Here is a 19,795-nt window from a genome sequence, read left to right as displayed (position 1 = left end):
TTGAGTCCCTTTTATACTACTCACTCTTTCTCCTCTTTCTATGTTACCCAATGTATTACTTCATATATGTTTCAATTATGGTTGTTGCTAATTGTTTCTTGTATCTTGTTTTGAGTTTTACCTCTTCCTCTGTGGCTGTCTTGATTGCATTTGTGTCTACTTTCCCCACCTGTTTCCACTTCCCTTATCAACCCCATGTGTATAAATAGTCCAATCCTCCCTGTTATTTCCTTTCCCTAGTGTGAGTTATCAGGATTCCTAGGTCCTCTGTTTTGTTATGTCTGTTTTTTGGAGGGGTGGGTGGGGGGGGGGGGTTGTTGTTTTTTTCATTTCTTGTATTTTTATGTTGAAACTGTTAGACTTTATGAGATTTTAATAAAGCTCTCTCTTTGTTTGATCTGCATTTATTTTTAGACTAAATCGTAACACCTTGGAGATTTAATATTCTATATATTCATCTATAGTGATATATATAGCAAATTGTGAAATCCACCTCTGTAATAACCAATAAGGGGCAGGGAGAAACAGGATGAACACTGTTTTGACCTGTTAGTGTTTAACTATAGAACTGTGAACTTGCACTTTGACTGAAAAAATATTTTGCTTTGTTGATGCAGTGAAGACCAGTGATTCTTCAATGATCAACCTTATTTGTGATGCAGCTTGCAGTGTCCTGGCTTTTTTGGTGGGACAGAGGTGGTGAGATCCCTGCTGCCATTTACAGTGCATGTCCACTTTCAGAGACAAGGAGCAACGTGGGCAAGAAGAGCCTTGGTTATTGATTAATACTCTAGTAATTGGTTATTGATTACTTTCAGCCTCCTTCACATTGTCTAAAGGGAATGCACTGTGCGAACATCATTTAGTTTAGGACTGAGTGCTGTTTTCTGCCAAATCTCATTTCAGGATGGAAGATTTAGTATATGAAAGTACATGTAGAGGGGTAATTGGTCAGTTGAGAACAGACGAATTGCCTCCTTCTGCTGCTCTCAGTGTTGACTCATCCTGCGGATCCTGCCTGAAAAGCATCAAGCGCTGGGTGTCTTTGGACTACAAGCATGAAATGGTTCAGCTTTTAAAACTTGCAGGTCCTGTGGTAAGACTATGTTTAGCTGAAGCAGCCGACAAAGTTTTACCCTGTCTGTATGACTGAATCTAACGGTACTAAGGTACTCCAATTTGAATGTGAATCTTTATAAATGCTGGAACAGCTCTCTAGTTATTACTATTATTATCGTATACTGAGCAGTTTGCAGTGTAGATCATAAGTTGTCATGAATGAAGTTTGTTACTTTAACTTGGGATTAATTTTAGACCAGTAATTCTTTTTAATGTGACACCTGTTTGATTAAAACAGTAATGAACAGGTTAATTGCTTCAAACCACTGAGTCTCACTGATAAATAATTATCCAATGGTGATAAAAGTATGATCATGATAGCACTTTAACTAAAACTGATTTCACCCTTTTACTGACCTAAGATATAGTATACTGTGTGCTTTAGAGAAGTGGCTCTCAGGCTGTGTGGTGGGCCCCCTAGTGGAGGATACAATCACTGCAGGGTGGATGTAGAAGACTTGGGATTAAATATAGAGTTAAACTAAGTTGAATTAATATGAATTATTTAGGGAAAATAAACCAAAAAATACCTTCCTGTTATTATGTTGACCTTTATTTTACTAAACTGATCTTCTCTTATTGTTGATGACTAATGGACATTGTGTGGTATTAGAAAGAAGATATGCTGTATATGTCTGTGAACAGTGTTGGGAAAGTTACTTTTAAAATGTATTCCATTACAGAATACAGAATACATGCCCCAAAATGTATTCTGTAACGTATTCCGTTACGTTACTCAATGAGAGTAACGTATTCTGAATACTTTGGATTACTTAATATATTATCATGCTGTTTACAACTACATGAATGTACAATTGCTGTGATTTATTACTGTTACTGAAGGTCCGCAGCTCCGAACCGTAGTAAAGGGACCTCTGGCTAATACGGTGGGTTCTGTGTCGGGCTCGTAGCCGAAAACTAGCTTTACTTTGTTGTCTGGGTCAACTCTGCTAGCGAGAGACAGAGAGAGGCGTCGAAAGGCTGCTCCAACAGAACTTATTGTTTTTGGAGGAAAACACGAACACGGTGTACAGTCGAGTCTTAATAGCTTACTTACAACTGGGCTCGTCTGGCACTCTTCTTGGCTGCAGTGGTTATTATTATATTTACATGCTTCCAGCTCACGTTTTTGCTCGATGACAGCTCATACTTTTCCTTTTTTCCCTCCCTCGCTCACAGACACATAACGTGTATGGCAGTCCATTCTCCCTGCAGCACGGACTACACTGCCTATGATGCTATATTCTTTAGAGCTATACCGGTAGCATTCTGCCTATTAGCTTAGCACAACAACAACAAAAAGGGCTCCCTCACCCAGGAAACACGCAGAGAGAGAGCGTCGCCCTGTAACCATGGCAACCTTAACGCTGCCACCTGGAACAACAGAACGTAGTTGTCAAACAAAACCCAAACAGGCCCGACCCGCCACAATATGAAACAGGGAAGTACCGCCGTGTAATCCATTTATTTCAACAAAGTAACTGTATTCTAAATACCACCTTTTAAAACGGTAACTGTAACGGAATACAGTTACTCATATTTTGTATTTTAAATACGTAACGGTGGTACATGTATTCCGTTACTCCCCAACACTTTCTGTGAAGTCTGTCAGTCATCCAGGTCATCGTAGTCTAAAGAGCTTGGAAAGAAAAGCTTCTGAAGATCTTTCACCCCTCATCTGAGAAGATTCTTCAGTTCTAAGAGCAATTGGTGCTTCAGGAAACTTAAAGAAGTCCAGACGCTTTTCTTTCCAAGCTCCTTGCAGCAATATACAGCACAGTAATTTTTTTTTTTTTTATTATTTAAATGTTTTATTTCAAACTAGTGAAGTCTTACACTGATCACTTTAAACACAAGACAGATAAATAGGCTGCTCAAAAAGCAGGTGCACTGGAGAGGCAACAACAAGACAACCCTCAAAAAGCAGGTGCTGTCTCCTTATCCCTGCTGACTGATTTCTCTCTACGTTTACTTTCTGTTAGGATCTTTTTCAATACAGCATAACACGCTACCCGGAGCCCATTCAGGCTGGACAAGTAGTCCAGCTCCTCCAGATAGCACATCTAATGTGGCGTCACAAGAAGGCTGGCTATGTCTCAACACTGTCTCAAGAGTGTGGAAGAGATATCTGGAGTTGGATTGTTACGCCAGAAGAGCTGGACAGAAGGAACCAGCAGGACAAGTATCTGCTCCTCTGGGCAAGAAGGAGAAAGGGTAGCACTATTAAAGCCCTAAAATAACCTCCAGTAGGTTACTCATGTACATCTTTCTGATAAAACTGTCAGAAAAAGCCTCCATTAGACTGTTGTGAGGACTTGATGTTTTTTAGTGGGACACATTCACAATCAAGTAGCTCAATTAGCAGCCACAGAGGGTTCACCTCTTGTGCCCTGTTCTCTTCCAAGATGCATGCATCATAACGCTTGCCAAAGCCTCTCTGACTCTTGTGTGAGCTTGTTCCCATCGATGAAGAAAATGCGTACCACTGGTGGACCTGCCAGTTCTGTGGATCTGTGGCACATGCCAATCAATCTGCATGGTGCTTGCCCCACTAAAGGATATCAGGACCTTGCGCCATGCTCATGGTTCATTTTCTGACAGTTTAGTCAGAAAAAATGCACATGAATAGCCCTGTGATGGTGATGTTGTAGGGCTCTGGCAGTGCTCCTGCTGTTCCCCTTCACACAAAGGAGCAGAAACCAGTCTTGCTGCAGGGTTGATACCTTTCTATGGCCTTTCACACAATAGAAACTGTCCTGGGAGACACAGCAAACCTGTTTTCGACACATGGATGAGTCATCCTGGAGGAGCTGGACTACTTGTGCAACCTGAATGAGCTGCAGCTACTGTCCCCTGCTAGCAGTAGTCACAAGGACACTAAAAAAAGCAACACTGGAGACAAATCGAATAAGGAGAGAGGAATGGTTTCTTGAAACAATTCAGAGGTCTTATTGTTACCTCTGTAGTGCATCTGCATTTTAATTTGCAAAACAGGTGAAACTCCTTCACATTGGTTTGTGCTTCCTAATCTGATGACTGATATCCCTAAAGTCTAACTGATTTTGTCTGCTAAAGTGTTCCCTTTATTTATTTTTAGCACTGTAGTAGAAAACAAACACAGCGACATTTCTTGGATGCATTGGCCAGGTATATAAAAATGTTCTAGAAGTTCCAGGTCATGCACAAAATGTAAATGAATCTAAATTAAAACACTACCCTGAACACCTTGCAATGCATCTACCATCAAATTCAATGCAATACGATAGCAAATGTTGAATCACAGATATTTTTCAAACAATAGTCTCCACAGAAAATAAGGCACATTTACAAGTGCCCCCTCAACAGAAAATTATAACTGTGAGCAGGAAAATAGTTTTGCAGCCCAACATGTATCCACTTTTCACTGAGTGCTGTTCATTGCACAAAGCCAGAACTTGATAGATGAGGGCATTTAGTTTCCTTTGTGCAAACCTTTTGATGCCAAAAACCTGTCAAAAACCTACACCAGCAATCATAAGAACTACTTTCTAAAGAAAGGAGAAGTAGTAAAAGACATTTAGAAATACAAAGGAACTGCAGCAAAATCAAAGAATGACACATGTCAGCTGCCAGAGCAAATAAGAACTTTTTTTTCTTATCTCAAGGCCTCTTGAATTAATGTTTCTTTTACTAATAAGACCCCAGCCAGCATCTTTATGTGTTGAATATTAAGTGTAACATTTCATTCATTTTCAGCGACGTTCATTTATCTTTTTATTGTTATAAAAACGAAAGCACTTGATTTTGTTTTTCAGTTCATTTCACAGTTGATGAGCTTCCTGATCGGCTTCGTCAGCGCGGTGTTCTGTGGTCACCTGGGAAAGACGGAGCTGGCAGGGATGGCGTTAGCAATGGCAGTAAGCTATCTCGTTGCATTTTTTGTTTCGGCTTTTTTTTGGTATTGTGAAATGTTGAAAATCGCTTCAATAGCCTTTTTTGCCTTTAAATAAGTATTATACTCACGCATTCAGCTTTTCATTTGTGAGCCTGAGGTTCTTCTGTAATTTAATAAAGTTTAATTTCAATGCAGGTTATACATATCACAAGTATTTCCATCGGCTGTGGTTTGATATCAACATTTGATACTCTCATATCACAGGTACAATTCACTTTATTCATCTAATCGGGTCAGTCTTAAACACAGTCTGCTTTTTCAGACTTGTGGTTACCTTTTTCTGCACCTCAGCAAATACTATGAGATTTTCCTTTTTACCATTTTGTTTTCAGACTTATGGAAGTGGTAACCTGAAGCGTGTAGGAGTGATACTCCAAAGAGGAGTTTTGATCCTCCTCTTAGCCTGTTTCCCCTGCTGGGCTCTCCTTATTAACACTCAGTCCATTTTGCTGGCTGTCAAGCAGAGCACGCAGGTTGCAAGGTGACCTTCTTACACAAATCAAACTGACATCAATGGCACATATACACTTATTACTCACAAAGTTATTCAGTATGGGTTCTGCACTTACTTACAATCTCCCCTTTTCTCTCTGCCATAAAGACTGTCACAGCTGTATGTGAAGATCTATATGCCGGCTCTGCCAGTGAGTTCAGCTGCCACCACGCTTTTCCCAAATGCCTTTTGTATCTCCTTCCATAATGTGTTGCATTATCAGTCTAATTAACCTCCATTCAACACGTTTGGTTCGGCAGGCTGCCTTCATGTACCATCTGCAGGGGAGATATCTTCAGAATCAGGTGCATTTGATGACTGCAAAACACTGGTGTGAAACAAAATATTAATGAGATGTCTTGGAGTATGCAATGACATTGTTTTCTGTGTTGCTAGAGAGACATTTTTTGGGGAAAAAATAGCAAAAATAACAGCAGGTGCACCAAAACCCTGTGTTTTTCATACAGTTTGCTTTGGCTCACAGGGCATCATGTGGCCCCAGGTGATATCCGGAGCCATGGGAAATGTTTTAAATGCTGTTATCAATTACATCCTCCTCAGTGTTCTGGATCTGGGGATTGCGTAAGTACACACCATCACTCCCTGCACACCTTAGTTAATATTTTACACTAATCAGCTTTGGAAAGCAATATAATGTTGATTACTGATAGTCAGCTGAATGCTTAATCTGGGAACGTCTTTGTATGTGCAACTTTCCTTTTCTACTTTTCTATTGCTTAACATTCAAGCGGATCCGCAGCTGCCAATGCCATCTCACAGTACTCCCTGGCTGTGTTCCTGTTTTTATGCATCTACATCAAAGGGCTGCACATACCTACATGGGATGGCAAGTTTACTAGATATACTTTTTCTTCAAATTTTCAAATTAAGTGACAGGATATCAGAGAAAGGGCAAAGCCACTCTCTTGGAACTAATACTTTGCTCCTCATTACAATTATAGTAATCAGTTGTGCATAAACTCTTTAAGCTATTTAAACTGACTGGACTCCAAATTACAATCATTATAGAGGATTTAGTTTGTGATGCTATTATATTTTTAAATTGTCCTCAGAGTGTACACGAAAAATACTAAAAGACAAGCCAGCAAATACTGTTGAAAAACCTATTTTTTTTAAAAAGCACATTTACACCTTAATTACAGATTTGTTATTAATTTGTGGCATGATCGTTACATTAAATTACATCAGCTTTGCTGTCTGTGAACATGTACAAGCTGTTTGTTTTTTAAATCATTACTTTATTTAGTTTTTATTCCTTAATATGTGCTGACTTGAAAACTTGTCTATATATGTAAAAGTCAAATTTTTTTTTGACATTTGGGTTTCAGTGTTTAGCTAACGTGCTTAAGCTAGCTAAAGAGCAACATAGCTGAGGTAGAAGAATTACAATTTTAAATAATTACGCATATTTTTGTCCTTCAAAGCAACTGTGATACATAAAGTTCCTAAAAATTAAGGAATGCTAGCATGCTAAGACACTGCTAGAAACGCCTTGTAGCATACAGTCAATGGGCGGCACAGTGTAAAGAAGGCAAAAGTGAGCACTTAGCTAAACCTTTCATACCTTCTGTTATCTTTCAGGCTGGTCTGGAGATTGCCTGCAAGAATGGGGTACCTTCCTCCACTTGGCCCTCCCCAGTATGCTGATGTACTGTCTGGACTGGTGGTTGTATGAGATTGCAGGGTTCCTGGCTGGTGTCATCAGTGAAACAGAGTTGGCGGCTCATTCTGTAGCTTATGAAGTGATGATTGTTGTTTTCATGGTAACTCGTTTTTTGATATAGTTATTTAAACATTTTTTAAAGGTATGTGCAAGAGGGCTCATAACTGAGTAGCTTATTGATAATAACTGTAACACTGTGTCACTAATCCACACACACTCAAAATTTATTTATGCCCAAAATGCTGATATAAGTTATTTGATTACATGTAAATTCTCCACATAGTTTTGTTACATTATTGCAGTGTCAAATGAAATGTACTTGATTGGTATAAATTCAGTTTAAGCTTCTTCTTTTTTTTTGCTTAATGATTAGTTATTTAAATATTTTTATACATTTCAGTTTCATTTTACTTAAAATTATTGATTCATGTTTATTCATGTGGTGAATAATTGTGAAAAAAAAGATCTTTTGCCACATTGGCGAGCCTGTATATTGAGTTTATTTTACACACATTACATAAAGTTATTGATAAATTCTAAAGTAACTAAATGATTTTCATGAGCAAAATGTTACTCTGTTACTGTGAAGTAATTGCTAACATTTGCTCTTCCACAGTTTCCTCTAGGCTTTTCTGCTGCTGCCAGTGTTAGGGTTGGAAAGGCTCTTGGTGGTGGGAACACAGAACAAGCTAAGCTGTCCAGCAAGGTCTCCCTTCTCTGTGCATGTATGAAATTATATTACTGTGGCCCAGCAGTGCCACCAGAATTTTTTCATAGGGGTGGCCTTATGGGGGGCACTTAATTATTGGGATGTCACACCAATAACAGAATTTCCTGTTTTAGTATGCTGTTGTCAAATGAAAAATATCTCAAAAATGAGAGCAAGAAAATAATTATATGCCTAGTTAATTTCCTGAAAATGGGTACATATAAGATTTTAAAATCCATAATGATCAATTCAATTCATTGTAGATTGTATTCCTCTCTCTTGTACTCACATTTATTAAGATTAATACCAACATAGGAGAGTCTTCTGGGGGGGGGCACTGAGGGGGTCAGAAAATTTTGGGGGGTAGCCAGTGCCCCCTTAGACCCACCCCTGCAAAGGCTTAAAAAATTCAAATAGAGCCATGCTGTATTCAAAGAGTAAAAAGTAATGTTTGTGCCCACGCTTGTTACTTGTCAATCTTATATACTTTATTGCTCGCATTTTAAAAAACGCCTTTCTTATATCCAATCCAGTGATTGTCTCATGTTTCCTTGGAGCCGGTATTGGTGTAGCCAAGGATGTGATTGGTTACATATTTACCACAGAGAGGTGAGTAATACAGAGTGGTGAATAAACTTGTGTGTTTATCCTTGGTGCTAAACTATGAGTATACGTCAGTCATGAGTATTTCATCATGTATTAACTTCAGTACTAATCCATCTGTGCTTCTTAATACACAAAAGTAAGTCATGGAGTTCCACAGGGGTCTGTAGTGGTAACCAATACTTTACATTATACATGTTCCCCTTATATAATATTATTTGAATTATATTATTTGACACTGAATAACATTTTCCTTGCTATGCAGCTGACATCCAACTTAATGGCATAAAGGCCTGGGTGACCTCTCATTTCATACTTCTAAATTCAGACATAACTAAGGTTATAATCTGATATTTATTTTAGAAGGTGTTTCTTTGGCTTACCTCAATGATACTGAAAAGCTGCTTCATGAATGTATTACTTCTAGGCTGGACTATTTTAATTCATTATTATCAGCTTGCTTTAAAAGCTCCCCGAATAACCTTCAGTTGATAAAGAATGTTCCAGCAAGAATACTAACTGATACTAGAAAGGGGGACAATATTTCTCCTATATTAGCTTCTCTTTATTGGGTTATTTGTGGCTGAAGGTAAAATAAGGTAAAATGGGAGGCGGAGCCTTCTGCTTTCAGAGTCCTGTTCTGTGGAACCAGCTCCCAGTTTGGATCAGATGGATCAGATGACCCTGAGCTATCCATTAATTACACTGCAATACGACTAGGCTACTGGGGGGTTCCCGTGATGCACTGACCATGTGCTTTGTGCTTATATACCACTCTGCATTCAATCAATAATAATTATGGAACTCTGGCTTTTTTTTTGATGCGTGTCTTGTCCTGATTCTCTCTGCTGTCTTCTCATTCTCTTCACCCTCGACTGGTCACAGCAGACGGTTCTGCTGGAGGTTTCTTCCTGTTAAATGGGAGTTTGTTCCCTTCCCAGCTTCAGCCACTTGCTTGCTCATAATGGGTCATGTGATTGGGGTTGGAGTTTTTTTCTACTGTTGTGGGATATTTACGTTACAATATGAAATACCTTGAGGAGACTGTTGTTGTGAATTGGCACTATATAAATGAAACTGAATCTAATTAAATTGGCTTACTCCTACTTACTCCTCTATTTCAGAGACATTATACAGAGGGTGGCTAATATCATGAAGATATGCAGTTTCCTCCATGTTGCTGAGGCTATTGCGGTGAGATCCTTCCCAGTTCAAAAACGCTTTTTTCCTCTGCTGAGCAAAATCCACCTGATGTGTCGACAGAAAAATTTTATTTGCTTTTTTACCATCCTCAGGGTGTGTTAGGAGGCATTGTCAGGGCGGCAGGGAAGCAGAAGATTGGTGCGCTGTGCAGCTTGGTGGGCTTCTACCTCATTGGGTTCCCGATTGGAGTATCTTTAATGTTCCCTGTGAAAATGGGAATTTTTGGTTAATGTCAACAATATATTTTTGCACCATATACAAAAGATAGTTAAATTATATTTACACTAACAACTAACTGATGACTTTCTATCTCTGTTGCAGGGCTTTGGACTGGGTTTTTAGTTAGTGCTTTTTTACAGTCCATGTTTTTTATAGCTTTCCTGTGTAAACTAAACTGGACGAAAGCCACTGAGGAGGTGAGTAAGTCCTGGGTGAGGAAGAGGAAGATACAGTCATGTAAAAAAGAACATGTTAAGTCCTGTGAAAAAATCTTCCAGAGCCACTTTTAGTAGCAAGAACTAGAAGTAATATTTTTCTATATGACTTTATCAGAAGGAGTTTCAGTCTCTCATGTTGTTGTGGAGGAATTTCTTTACGACAGCGCTCCAGTTTGTTGAGACTTGCTGGTATTTGTTTATGCACAGTTCTCTTAGGGTCCCACCAAATTTCATTTTCAATCAGTCTGAGGTCTGGACTTTGACTGGGTCACTCCAACACCTTGATTCGGATTTCGTTCTTTGTTGGTTTTTTTACCCTTTCTGTTGTAGATCTGCTGCTGTGCTTGGGATCATTGATGGCCTTACAGTTGACTCCAGAATACTTTGGTATACAGAGTTCGTAGTTCTATCAATGACTGCAATGTGCCCAGATCCTATAGGTACAAAAGAAGCCTCTTCAATTACTCCTTCACCACTGTGCGTGACAGTTGGTATGAGGTCCCAGAAAGTTGATCCTTTTCATCTGGATGTAGTGTTTTAAGTGGGAGAAGCCATTTTGTTAGTCATCCAAATGACCCCTTCAGCCTCACGTGGCTGCAGGTTTCCCCAACTAACACCACTGACCAACACTGGGCTATGAGCACAGTTTCCTAATCAACATGCAAATTGTCAAGACCATTGCTTAATGGCCATTCACAGAGAATTAGGGAATGACTAGAAAAACAGCATTGTAAGATTGTGAAATAGACTGACACATGAAGGATGACCAAAGTTCTTTGCTTTGGCAGTGGTTGTCCTTCTTCTCTTCTGCAATGTGTGGAGCATTCTTTAGGGGACTTCCCAGCTTTCACAACATGTCCAGCTGGAATAACCACATTCACTCAGGGCCTTTCTGATATGATGTTCCTCTGCTTTCAAGATTAGATAAGAGCATTTTTCTCCAAAAGAGAGAGGTTTTTGTGCTTTGTTCAGATACAGCTTTACAAACCTAAGCTGTGCTGCTATGTTGTTATTACAGAGATTCTTCTGAGAACCTTTCCAAAGAAGCCATGTTTGTTCAGCGTTTTTCTCAGTGTTCTGAGGCCTGTGTAGTCAGAGACGTAGCTTATGCGTTTTGGGCATTTTCTCTTTCGTGTGAATGTAAGAAATGTAGTTAATGTAATGTTAACACGATCTATGTAAAATCTGGGGTCTGTGTTCTTTTTTTCTTGTTTTTTAATATCTCTGAATAGGCACTTGTAAGAGCAGGAGTCCAAATTACAGAGAGGAATACTAATGGTAAGCAAAAAAAAATTTCCTTCAGTAGCTTTTGGTCATTTTTCTGGGAAATAAGATTACCATGATTTTAAAGTTTCCCTCAGCGCCCTGGACCCAAGGGAAAAATGCATAACGACCAGCCGATCCAGTTCTGTGATTCCAGTAGAAGAAAGGCCAGAGCCACTCAATTCAGATGAGAGGGCCTTGGGCGTCGTGGCCTTATCCACCAGGCAGCTGGTGTTACGGCGTGGTGCCACTGTGCTGCTAATGTTCGTCATCCTTGCTGCTGGAGTTATCATCAGCGAGATTCTCACCAGACGCCTTGAAAAGTGATTGAATAATGTGTGCAGCACAAAACAAACAAACAAGTCTGCCTTTAGGAGTATATGTGACATGTATCATAGTAAAGCACATCTTATAAACCAGCTTAATATTTATCACAGGATGCTGTGAAGTTCTGTCTGCACCCACAATATGAAGTAATTAGGATGACTGTGAAGACTGTGAATTGCCCCATCTCAACTAATTCATCATTTAAAATATTCAGTCCAACTTTTACACAATTTTAGGCCATTCTGTTTTCTGCACTTAGTGCATGAGATGGCAAATAGCAGCATTAGAATGAGCAGTAATTACTGAGCTTTCTAAAAGTCAAACACGCTTCTTGGGGCTGAATTATAGCTTCATTTCCTGACATTACTGCACAATCCAAATGTCTTTAAAGCCACAGAATATTATCTGCTTGCCATTTCAGTAGTAGTATTTGAGGTCAGTTTTCTAGCTCTTTCTAGATCTAATTTAATCCATAGTTGGAAAAATATAGTAAAAAATAGGGCTTAACTGAATGAAAAGCCAAACTGAAAATAGTTACTGTATAGACAAGACGTTCTTTTTTATAGGAACATGCTGTGTAAGCTGAGCACCAATCGAGACTCTGAAATAAACAAAATTTCCCATCCTACAATTCATAGCCTGAATTGGTGCCGCAATTAGAACCTAACATGATTAAAGGTTATATTTAGGCTACAGCACATCTGTGGAAGGGTGCTTTCATCATCAAAAGACAGAAATGCTACTCTCTTGCTTGGTTTATCTTGCGTTCCTTTGATCTGTGTTGCCAAATTTGATGATAATGAAAGGCCTGTATGTGCTCACTGTAACATGCTGGCTGGATAAAGACATGTCACCCTGAGCAAATCAACCACCTGTTCCCTCTGCCCGAGCAGATAACCAGCTCACAGCTGAAGCCTGCTCATAAATAAAGGATTGCTTAACAATGAACAGTCAACCATGTGGGATTTTGGCATGTATATGTGGTGTTTGTACACAGCTATTAATTAAATAAACTGACTGTCTGTCTGTAATATCTAAGGTTAGCCTGGAATCAGCGCAAAGGCTAGAAAGAGGATTCACTGCTCAAAGATAGATGTATTTAAATCTGCATTTAAATACATCTAAAGCTCCCTATCTTCACAATTGTGACCAGTGACTATACCAGAGCCTGGCTCCTCCTTTTACAGTCTGTCCTAAAGCAAAGACATGCTATTGTGTTTGGGCCAGATTTCAATTAATTCTTTTTTTGGAGCAAGTCTGAAAACAAGTAAATAAGAAATCCGATTTTTATTTGATTTTAATCTGAACTCAACCAGCATGAGAAGTTCCTAAATTACGCTCATAACATGTTAAGTGAATAGAAAACAGGGGAACAGGTTTTGGTTGCTCTAGCTTTATTTTTGCTCCACAGATGTAAATCTTTTTCTCATCAAGCATATTTCCCTACTACATTACTTTTATTTTACTTGTGCTAATGCTAAACCTTGATGTTAAGCAGCTAATGGACGGTCACACAAGGCCCTGCACTTGCTACAGCTTGATGTTCGCAACAGTACGGTTAAAAAAGAAACTTGCATATTAATTTATCGTTATTCAACATGTAAATCAGGTTTGATTCATACAAGGTTACATCGTCATCTGAGCTTCAGTCTTGCTCATCAGTAGAGATATTGCCACAGGCTCCTCACAGAGACCATAATCTTGGTCTGCTCACCTCCAGAGACTGCAATCAGTAACACGCTGCGGCGTCATTAACAAGTGAAAAGTGACTGTCTAAAGATTTGCTGTTAGTATCTTTAGACTGCAACTTAGTCTCTTTACGAGTCTCATAATAACTTCTCAGGTGTTGTAACCACAAAGCACAATAATATTCTTGAATCTCAGTTAAATTATGATTCCAATTAATGCAACAATATAAAGCCGGGACAGAGTTTAAATGTTCAAATTTAAAATGAAATAAATTGAAATAGTATTAAATGTTGAAACGAACACATTTTCTTGCTTGTTTATTGTTTTTTAAGAAATACATTCTCGTTTTAAACTCGATGCCAGTTCGCATGCTTTAAAATAGTTGGGATGGGGGCATGTATCCCATTATGTGGCTATACATGTTGTAGCAGTCCCCCGGACCAAGGAAGAAATAGAGAGAGCCTCGACGGGTGCAGTAATTTTTACTTTAAGATTCATTCAGAATCTAACAGTGCTGAGGTGCGCCAATGCACCGTGAAAACTAAACAGAAACACAAAATACATTTTCTTAGACGCTTATTACAAATATGAACTCAAATAAAGCAGAAAATACAACAAAATATCAAGTAAGAAAACAAATAAAACTTAAAACATGTACCTCGCTCCGCCTTCCAAGGGCTGCAAATTGTTAATTTTGCTAGAGTCCGGTATCACGCTGCTTCATGCTTCATCGAGAGCTGCCTACTGGGACATGTGCGCCACAAAAACCGGTCTGAGCTGGAAGTGCAGCTTGCCGCTAACTAAGCAACAGAGCCCTCTACTGGACACTACGCGTAGCTGTTCAGGCTTAGATCAATAAACAAAACTGGACCTTTACACTCCCACCAAATCATGTATAACAAACAATATTCTTTACATGATTTCCAGCTTTAACATATGCACATTACTACAAGAACGAACACAATTTCAAGTACATCATCAATAAACTTTCGCAAAAATACGCCTGATGTGACAGTATTGATTGAAACATCAATTAGTTATTTTCTAATAGAACTACAAGCTTTTGAACAGGTCGCTCAACTATGTGAGGTTTGTGTGCTGTTCCCTGCTTCTTTATTAAGCCTTGATCGCCAACTCGAAGCTTGACTCTGCGGACCAAACCGTCATCTTCTTCTGGTGCTTCAACCACTCGAGCCAGTTGCCACTGATTTCTGGGAAGCATCTCTTCTTTGATAATGACTATGTCATTGACTTTAAGATTTCGACGTGGTACGTGCCACTTCTGTCTCGTAGATATGTTCAGAAGGTACTCTCTTTTCCATCTACTCCGTTTCCTTGCATATAAGTCCTCTTTCACAAACTTTCCTGGTGGAGGCAGTGCAACCTTCTCGTTGCTGAGGTACCTAATATAGGAGCATGCACCATATCCTAAATCACTAGCATCACAAAAGTGGTGCAGTTCCACCTTTACAATGTCTGTTATTTCTGGTGGGTGGTAACATCTAGGCACTGCAACCAATTTTAGTCTTTCCAAACCATCTTTCCAGTCCTCCCACCGTGAACGCAAGTTGTCAGGAAAGGGGTCATCCCATTCAGTGCCTTTGCGACACAGTTCCTGTAGGATACCTTTGCCTCTTAAGGTGAAGGGAGCTACGAACCCTAGTGGGTCGTACAGGGATGAGATCACTGACAGCATGCTCCGGCGAGTAGGAGGTTGGTCCTTAGTGTTTATTTTGAAACTGAAAGTGTCATTTTTGATTGACCACTGGATGCCGAGCACATGGCCTTCAGCTGTTGTGTCAGGTTTGAGATCGAGCGGTTCTGTGGTGTCTGCTCTGTCTGAGGGTTCCAGCTGGGAAAGCGCATCACTTTGGTTTGAGTTGAACTTGTGCAGATGTAGACCGCCAAGTCTACAAAGTGCTTGTGTTTCGGTGATGAGTTCTTGTGCCTCTTTAACTGATGGGACACTAGTTAGACCATCGTCTACATAAAAGTTCTGTTCAACAAACTCTGAGGCCTTAGGATAGTCTGCTCTGTACTGTTGTGCTAAATATTTCAGGCCGAAATTAGCACATCCAGGGGATGAACTGGCACCGAATAGATGTACAGCCATTCTGTACTCTCTGGGTTCTTTGTCTAATTGTCCATCCTGCCACCACAGAAATCTCAGATAGTTGCGCATGTCTGGACAAACAGAGAACTGGTGGAACATTCTCTCAATATCACAGATTATGGCTACATTTTCCTTTCTGAAACGACAGAGTACCCCCACCAATGAGTTGATCATATCTGGACCTGTGAGAAGAGTGTCGTTTAATGAGACACCGAGAAATTTTGCTGAACAGTCAAAGACGACTCTTAGCTTGGCTGTTTTTTTCGGGTGATATACCCCATGGTGTGGGATGTACCATGCAGTCTCACCATCGGTCAAAGGAGGGGCTAATTCTGCATCACCACTGCTGATAATGTATCTCATAAAGGAACAGTAATGTTCATGATACTGTTTATCAGCCTTTAGCCTTTTCTTCAAGTGTTGCAGTCGGACTGTTGCTAGCTTCTTATTGTTGGGAAGCGCTGGTGGATCGTTGCCCTTGAAGGGAAGCGGCATCTCATAGTGCCCATCTGGTCTTTGTTTTATTGTATCACTGAGGATTTGTATGAAGCGAACATCATCCTGTGATACATACTTATCCTCATAGTTTCTCTCATTAAAGTCAGTCTCTAGGACTTTGAGTACATCTGTGGCTGATGGTATGGGCATTTCTTTGACTGTGATCCTGTGCACGTAACTCTGGTTACCTTCTCTGTCTAGGTGAGGATTACCAGAACTAATAATACTCCATCCTAGTAGGGTTCTTTGAGCGAAAGGTACGTTTATTTTACCTGTGACGATCTCTAGGGGGGCTAGTGCTGATGGGCAGTCATAACCAATCAATAGACCTACTTCACAGTTCTGCAATGGCTGTAACTTGTTAGCTAAGCCTTCAAGGTGTGGCCACTGAAGTGCAGTTTCCTTGGTAGGGATATGAGACTTGTCAACTGGGATAAAGTCACGAGAGTAGACTTGTTCTATTCGGACACGAGTCTCAGAGTCAAACCCACGCACCTGTAAGTTGTTGGCAAGTTTACTTGCAACGACTGTGTCGACGGAAGTCATGGTGCTAAGCTTTAACTGCACTGGTTGGGCGTCTACATTTAGTTCTGAGGCCAAATCCTCTAAAATAAAGGATGAGTCACTCTGGGTGTCAAGCAGGGCATATGTAAGTATTTCTTTCTCAGGCTCAGATGCAACTGACACAAATACTGGTACTATGCTGGATGTGGAAGATGGTTTCCTTCATTCAGAATCTAACAGTGCTGAGGTGCGCCAATGCACCGTGAAAACTAAACAGAAACACAAAATACATTTTCTTAGACGCTTATTACAAATATGAACTCAAATAAAGCAGAAAATACAACAAAATATCAAGTAAGAAAACAAATAAAACTTAAAACATGTACCTCGCTCCGCCTTCCAAGGGCTGCAAATTGTTAATTTTGCTAGAGTCCGGTATCACGCTGCTTCATGCTTCATCGAGAGCTGCCTACTGGGACATGTGCGCCACAAAAACCGGTCTGAGCTGGAAGTGCAGCTTGCCGCTAACTAAGCAACAGAGCCCTCTACTGGACACTACGCGTAGCTGTTCAGGCTTAGATCAATAAACAAAACTGGACCTTTACACATGTACTTTTAAACTACACTTTTGATAACTGAGGAAGCCAGCAGCTGTAGCTTTGAAAGCAAAATGATTTTGCGTTGTTGCTTGGAATTTCATCTCCACAGCAATTCGGGGACTCCATTGTTGTATTTTTCATTTCATAATGTACAAAATGTTTCAAGGGGAGACAGCTTCGGACTGCAGGCAGGGCCATTTATCACCTGCACTAGTTTGCTATAGTGGTCTCCTTGGTCTACCTGCATAATGTTGTCTGGCACTGTCTCACAGACACAAGCAAGGCTTTCTTAAAAAAAGATATCATCTGCAGGTCAACAAGTGCTGTTCCAAAACCTGCATATACAGTACAGTGTTGTGCATAAGTCTTGAAGCACCTCTCATTACTTTATATTTTGTTTTCAAGGAACCAGACGTTCTTCTAATTTTTTAAAGTGGTGTTTAAATATAAATCGTTTCCCAGGCTTTATGAAAGTCTTTTACTGTTTTTCTTTGGATATTGTCTGCTTTTCCATTCATTTTCATTCCAGTCCTTGTGTTCACCATTTTCAGAGGTTTTGTTTGTTTTTCTTAAGGCACTTAACACTATGAATCATTCAAGCACAAAAACTAACAAGAAAAGCATCTATATCAAGGGACAAACTGGTGTACATTGGAAAACTTAGCAAAGAGAAACATTTAAATTGGCACTTTGTTACAAGCAGCCTGTCAAAAAAAACACACAATTTGTTCTTGTATGTTCGAATAACGGTATGACAAATGCCAAGGATAACACAAAGATAACAGTAAGTATTTTATGTGCACTAACAAGGTGATTCTCAAAGAGGTAAAAAGCACGGTTTGTTGTACTTAAAATATTTGAGTAATGTGAAAAAGTGGAGGAAAAAAAATAAGTAGTGGCCAATATAGAAAAACTATCACAGCAGTTGAACAGCACCTGATAGTCACGTCCTCGGATATGCCAAATTTCATAAGAACTTGACTGAAAATCAGGAGAAACCGGTTTGATGGAGTGATAAATCCAAATTTGAAAATTCAAATGCTTGTCAGTGTGAAGTCAGGATACAGGAATCTGGAAAGCATCTGATTGGCAGCAGCTTAATTTTTCAGTATGACAATGATCCCAAATGCAGTAAAAGCATACTGCATTGAACTACACACTGGAACAGTCATGGATTGGCCTCCCCAGAGCCTGAAACTCAACGTTATTGAAGCAGTGTGGCGTCATCGTGGCAGAGAATGAAATAAAAGGCAGCCAACAACCAATGAAGAACTTTGAATGTCCTTCAAGAAACCTGGAAGTATTCCTGAATACTACTTAAAGAAATTACAAGAAAGTTTTGCTAAGAGAGTTCAGGCTATCTTGAAGAATACAGGTAGTCATACCAAATATTACCAAATTGACTTGTACAAACTCTGGTTTTTTTATATACTGTCTTTCAATGTGTGTTTGGATATGTCAGTAAATCTCTGCACCTGTTTCCAATATTCCTAACAAAATTTAATGAAATGAGTGTCGCAGGACTTTTGCACAGTACTGCAGTTATGAGCATTCATTCACCCCGATGCCCTCCTGGATATTGATACTATTCTATTTTTTTTTCTCATTTTCTTTTATTTGCAAACAAACCATAATCAGTGACAATGACTTTTTTTCCGCTCTGTTATTTCTAGTCTTTTTCTCTGGGATTCTCTTTCATACCCAGTCCTGTCACTAGTTAACCTGATTACCTGTGCGATTTGTCCACATGATTACACAATTTTCTAGTCTTATTTTGTGTAGAGTGCATATCAGATAAGCTTTATTCGATACTGCCACTCTTTTGAATACTTCATTGGTGCTGCTTGTGGATGAAGGCAGTATCTGTGTGCTAAGAGGTTGAATGGGTATGTTAATCCCAGAAACAATTGTAGCTTCTTTTTAATATGTAATAGACATTAGCGGTTATTGATTGGGGTGTGAGCTTTGTTTCAGTCTTACCTGCATGGATACTTAGTAACATAGTATAGTTATACTATAGTAACATACACTATGTTGCCCGAAGTATTCGTTAAACTGCCTTCATACGCATATGAATTTGAGTGACATCTTAATCCATTCTTAATCCATGGGGATTAATATGATGTCGGCCCAACCTTTGCAGATATAACAATTGTTCTGGAAAGGTTTTCCACAACGTTTAGGAGCGTTTACTGACCATTCTTCCATAGGCACATTTGTGAGATCAGACGCTGATGTTGGCTCAAAGTCTGCGCTCCAATTCATCCCCAACATGTTCTGTTGAGTTTACATCGGGACTCTGTGCAGCTCAGTCAAGTTCCTCCACACCAAATTTGCTCCTCCACATCTTTATGGATCGTGCTCTGTGCACTGGTGCGCAGTCGTGTTGGAACAAGCCATCTCCAAACTGTTCCAACAAAGTTGGGAGCATTTAAATTGTGCAATATGTCTTGGTGTGATTAAGCATTCAGAATTCCTCTCTCTGGAAGAGTTTTCCAACTCTTTAAAAACAACCCACCAAAATTCACACTTGGCACAATGCAGTCAAAAAAGTACTGTCCTCCTGGCAAACCGCCAAACCCAGACTCATTGAAATGCCAGAAAGAAAAGTGTATTTCAT

General features: G+C 39.6%; 2 protein-coding genes across 2 annotated transcripts; one reads left to right on the top strand and one right to left on the bottom strand.

Annotated features, from left to right (window-relative positions):
- Positions 1 to 907: 907 nt before the first annotated feature.
- LOC146509877 (multidrug and toxin extrusion protein 1-like) lies at positions 908 to 13,878 on the top strand. The gene is made up of 16 exons (XM_085174327.1): positions 908 to 1,096; positions 4,914 to 5,015; positions 5,189 to 5,257; positions 5,386 to 5,534; positions 5,655 to 5,697; positions 5,807 to 5,851; positions 6,031 to 6,128; positions 6,296 to 6,393; positions 7,149 to 7,330; positions 7,847 to 7,955; positions 8,473 to 8,548; positions 9,667 to 9,736; positions 9,838 to 9,970; positions 10,067 to 10,161; positions 11,415 to 11,460; positions 11,534 to 13,878. The coding sequence occupies exons 1-16, from the start codon at positions 908 to 910 to the stop codon at positions 11,770 to 11,772; spliced, it is 1,743 nt and encodes a 580-aa protein (XP_085030453.1). The 3' UTR covers positions 11,773 to 13,878.
- A 5-nt stretch (positions 13,879 to 13,883) lies between these two features.
- Positions 13,884 to 17,179, bottom strand: LOC146509876 (uncharacterized). Its single transcript, XM_085174309.1, has 2 exons — positions 14,120 to 17,179; positions 13,884 to 14,002 (listed from the first exon to the last, which is right to left on the bottom strand). Exon 1 carries the CDS (start codon positions 16,616 to 16,618, stop codon positions 14,495 to 14,497), a length of 2,124 nt encoding a protein of 707 aa, XP_085030435.1. The 5' UTR covers positions 16,619 to 17,179; the 3' UTR covers positions 13,884 to 14,002; positions 14,120 to 14,494.
- Positions 17,180 to 19,795: the final 2,616 nt, after the last annotated feature.

Source organism: Neolamprologus multifasciatus, chromosome 10 (genome assembly GCF_963576455.1).
Source record: "Neolamprologus multifasciatus chromosome 10, fNeoMul1.2, whole genome shotgun sequence".
NCBI classification, from domain to species: Eukaryota; Metazoa; Chordata; class Actinopteri; order Cichliformes; family Cichlidae; genus Neolamprologus; species Neolamprologus multifasciatus.
This window is presented reverse-complemented; position numbering and strand designations above follow the sequence as displayed.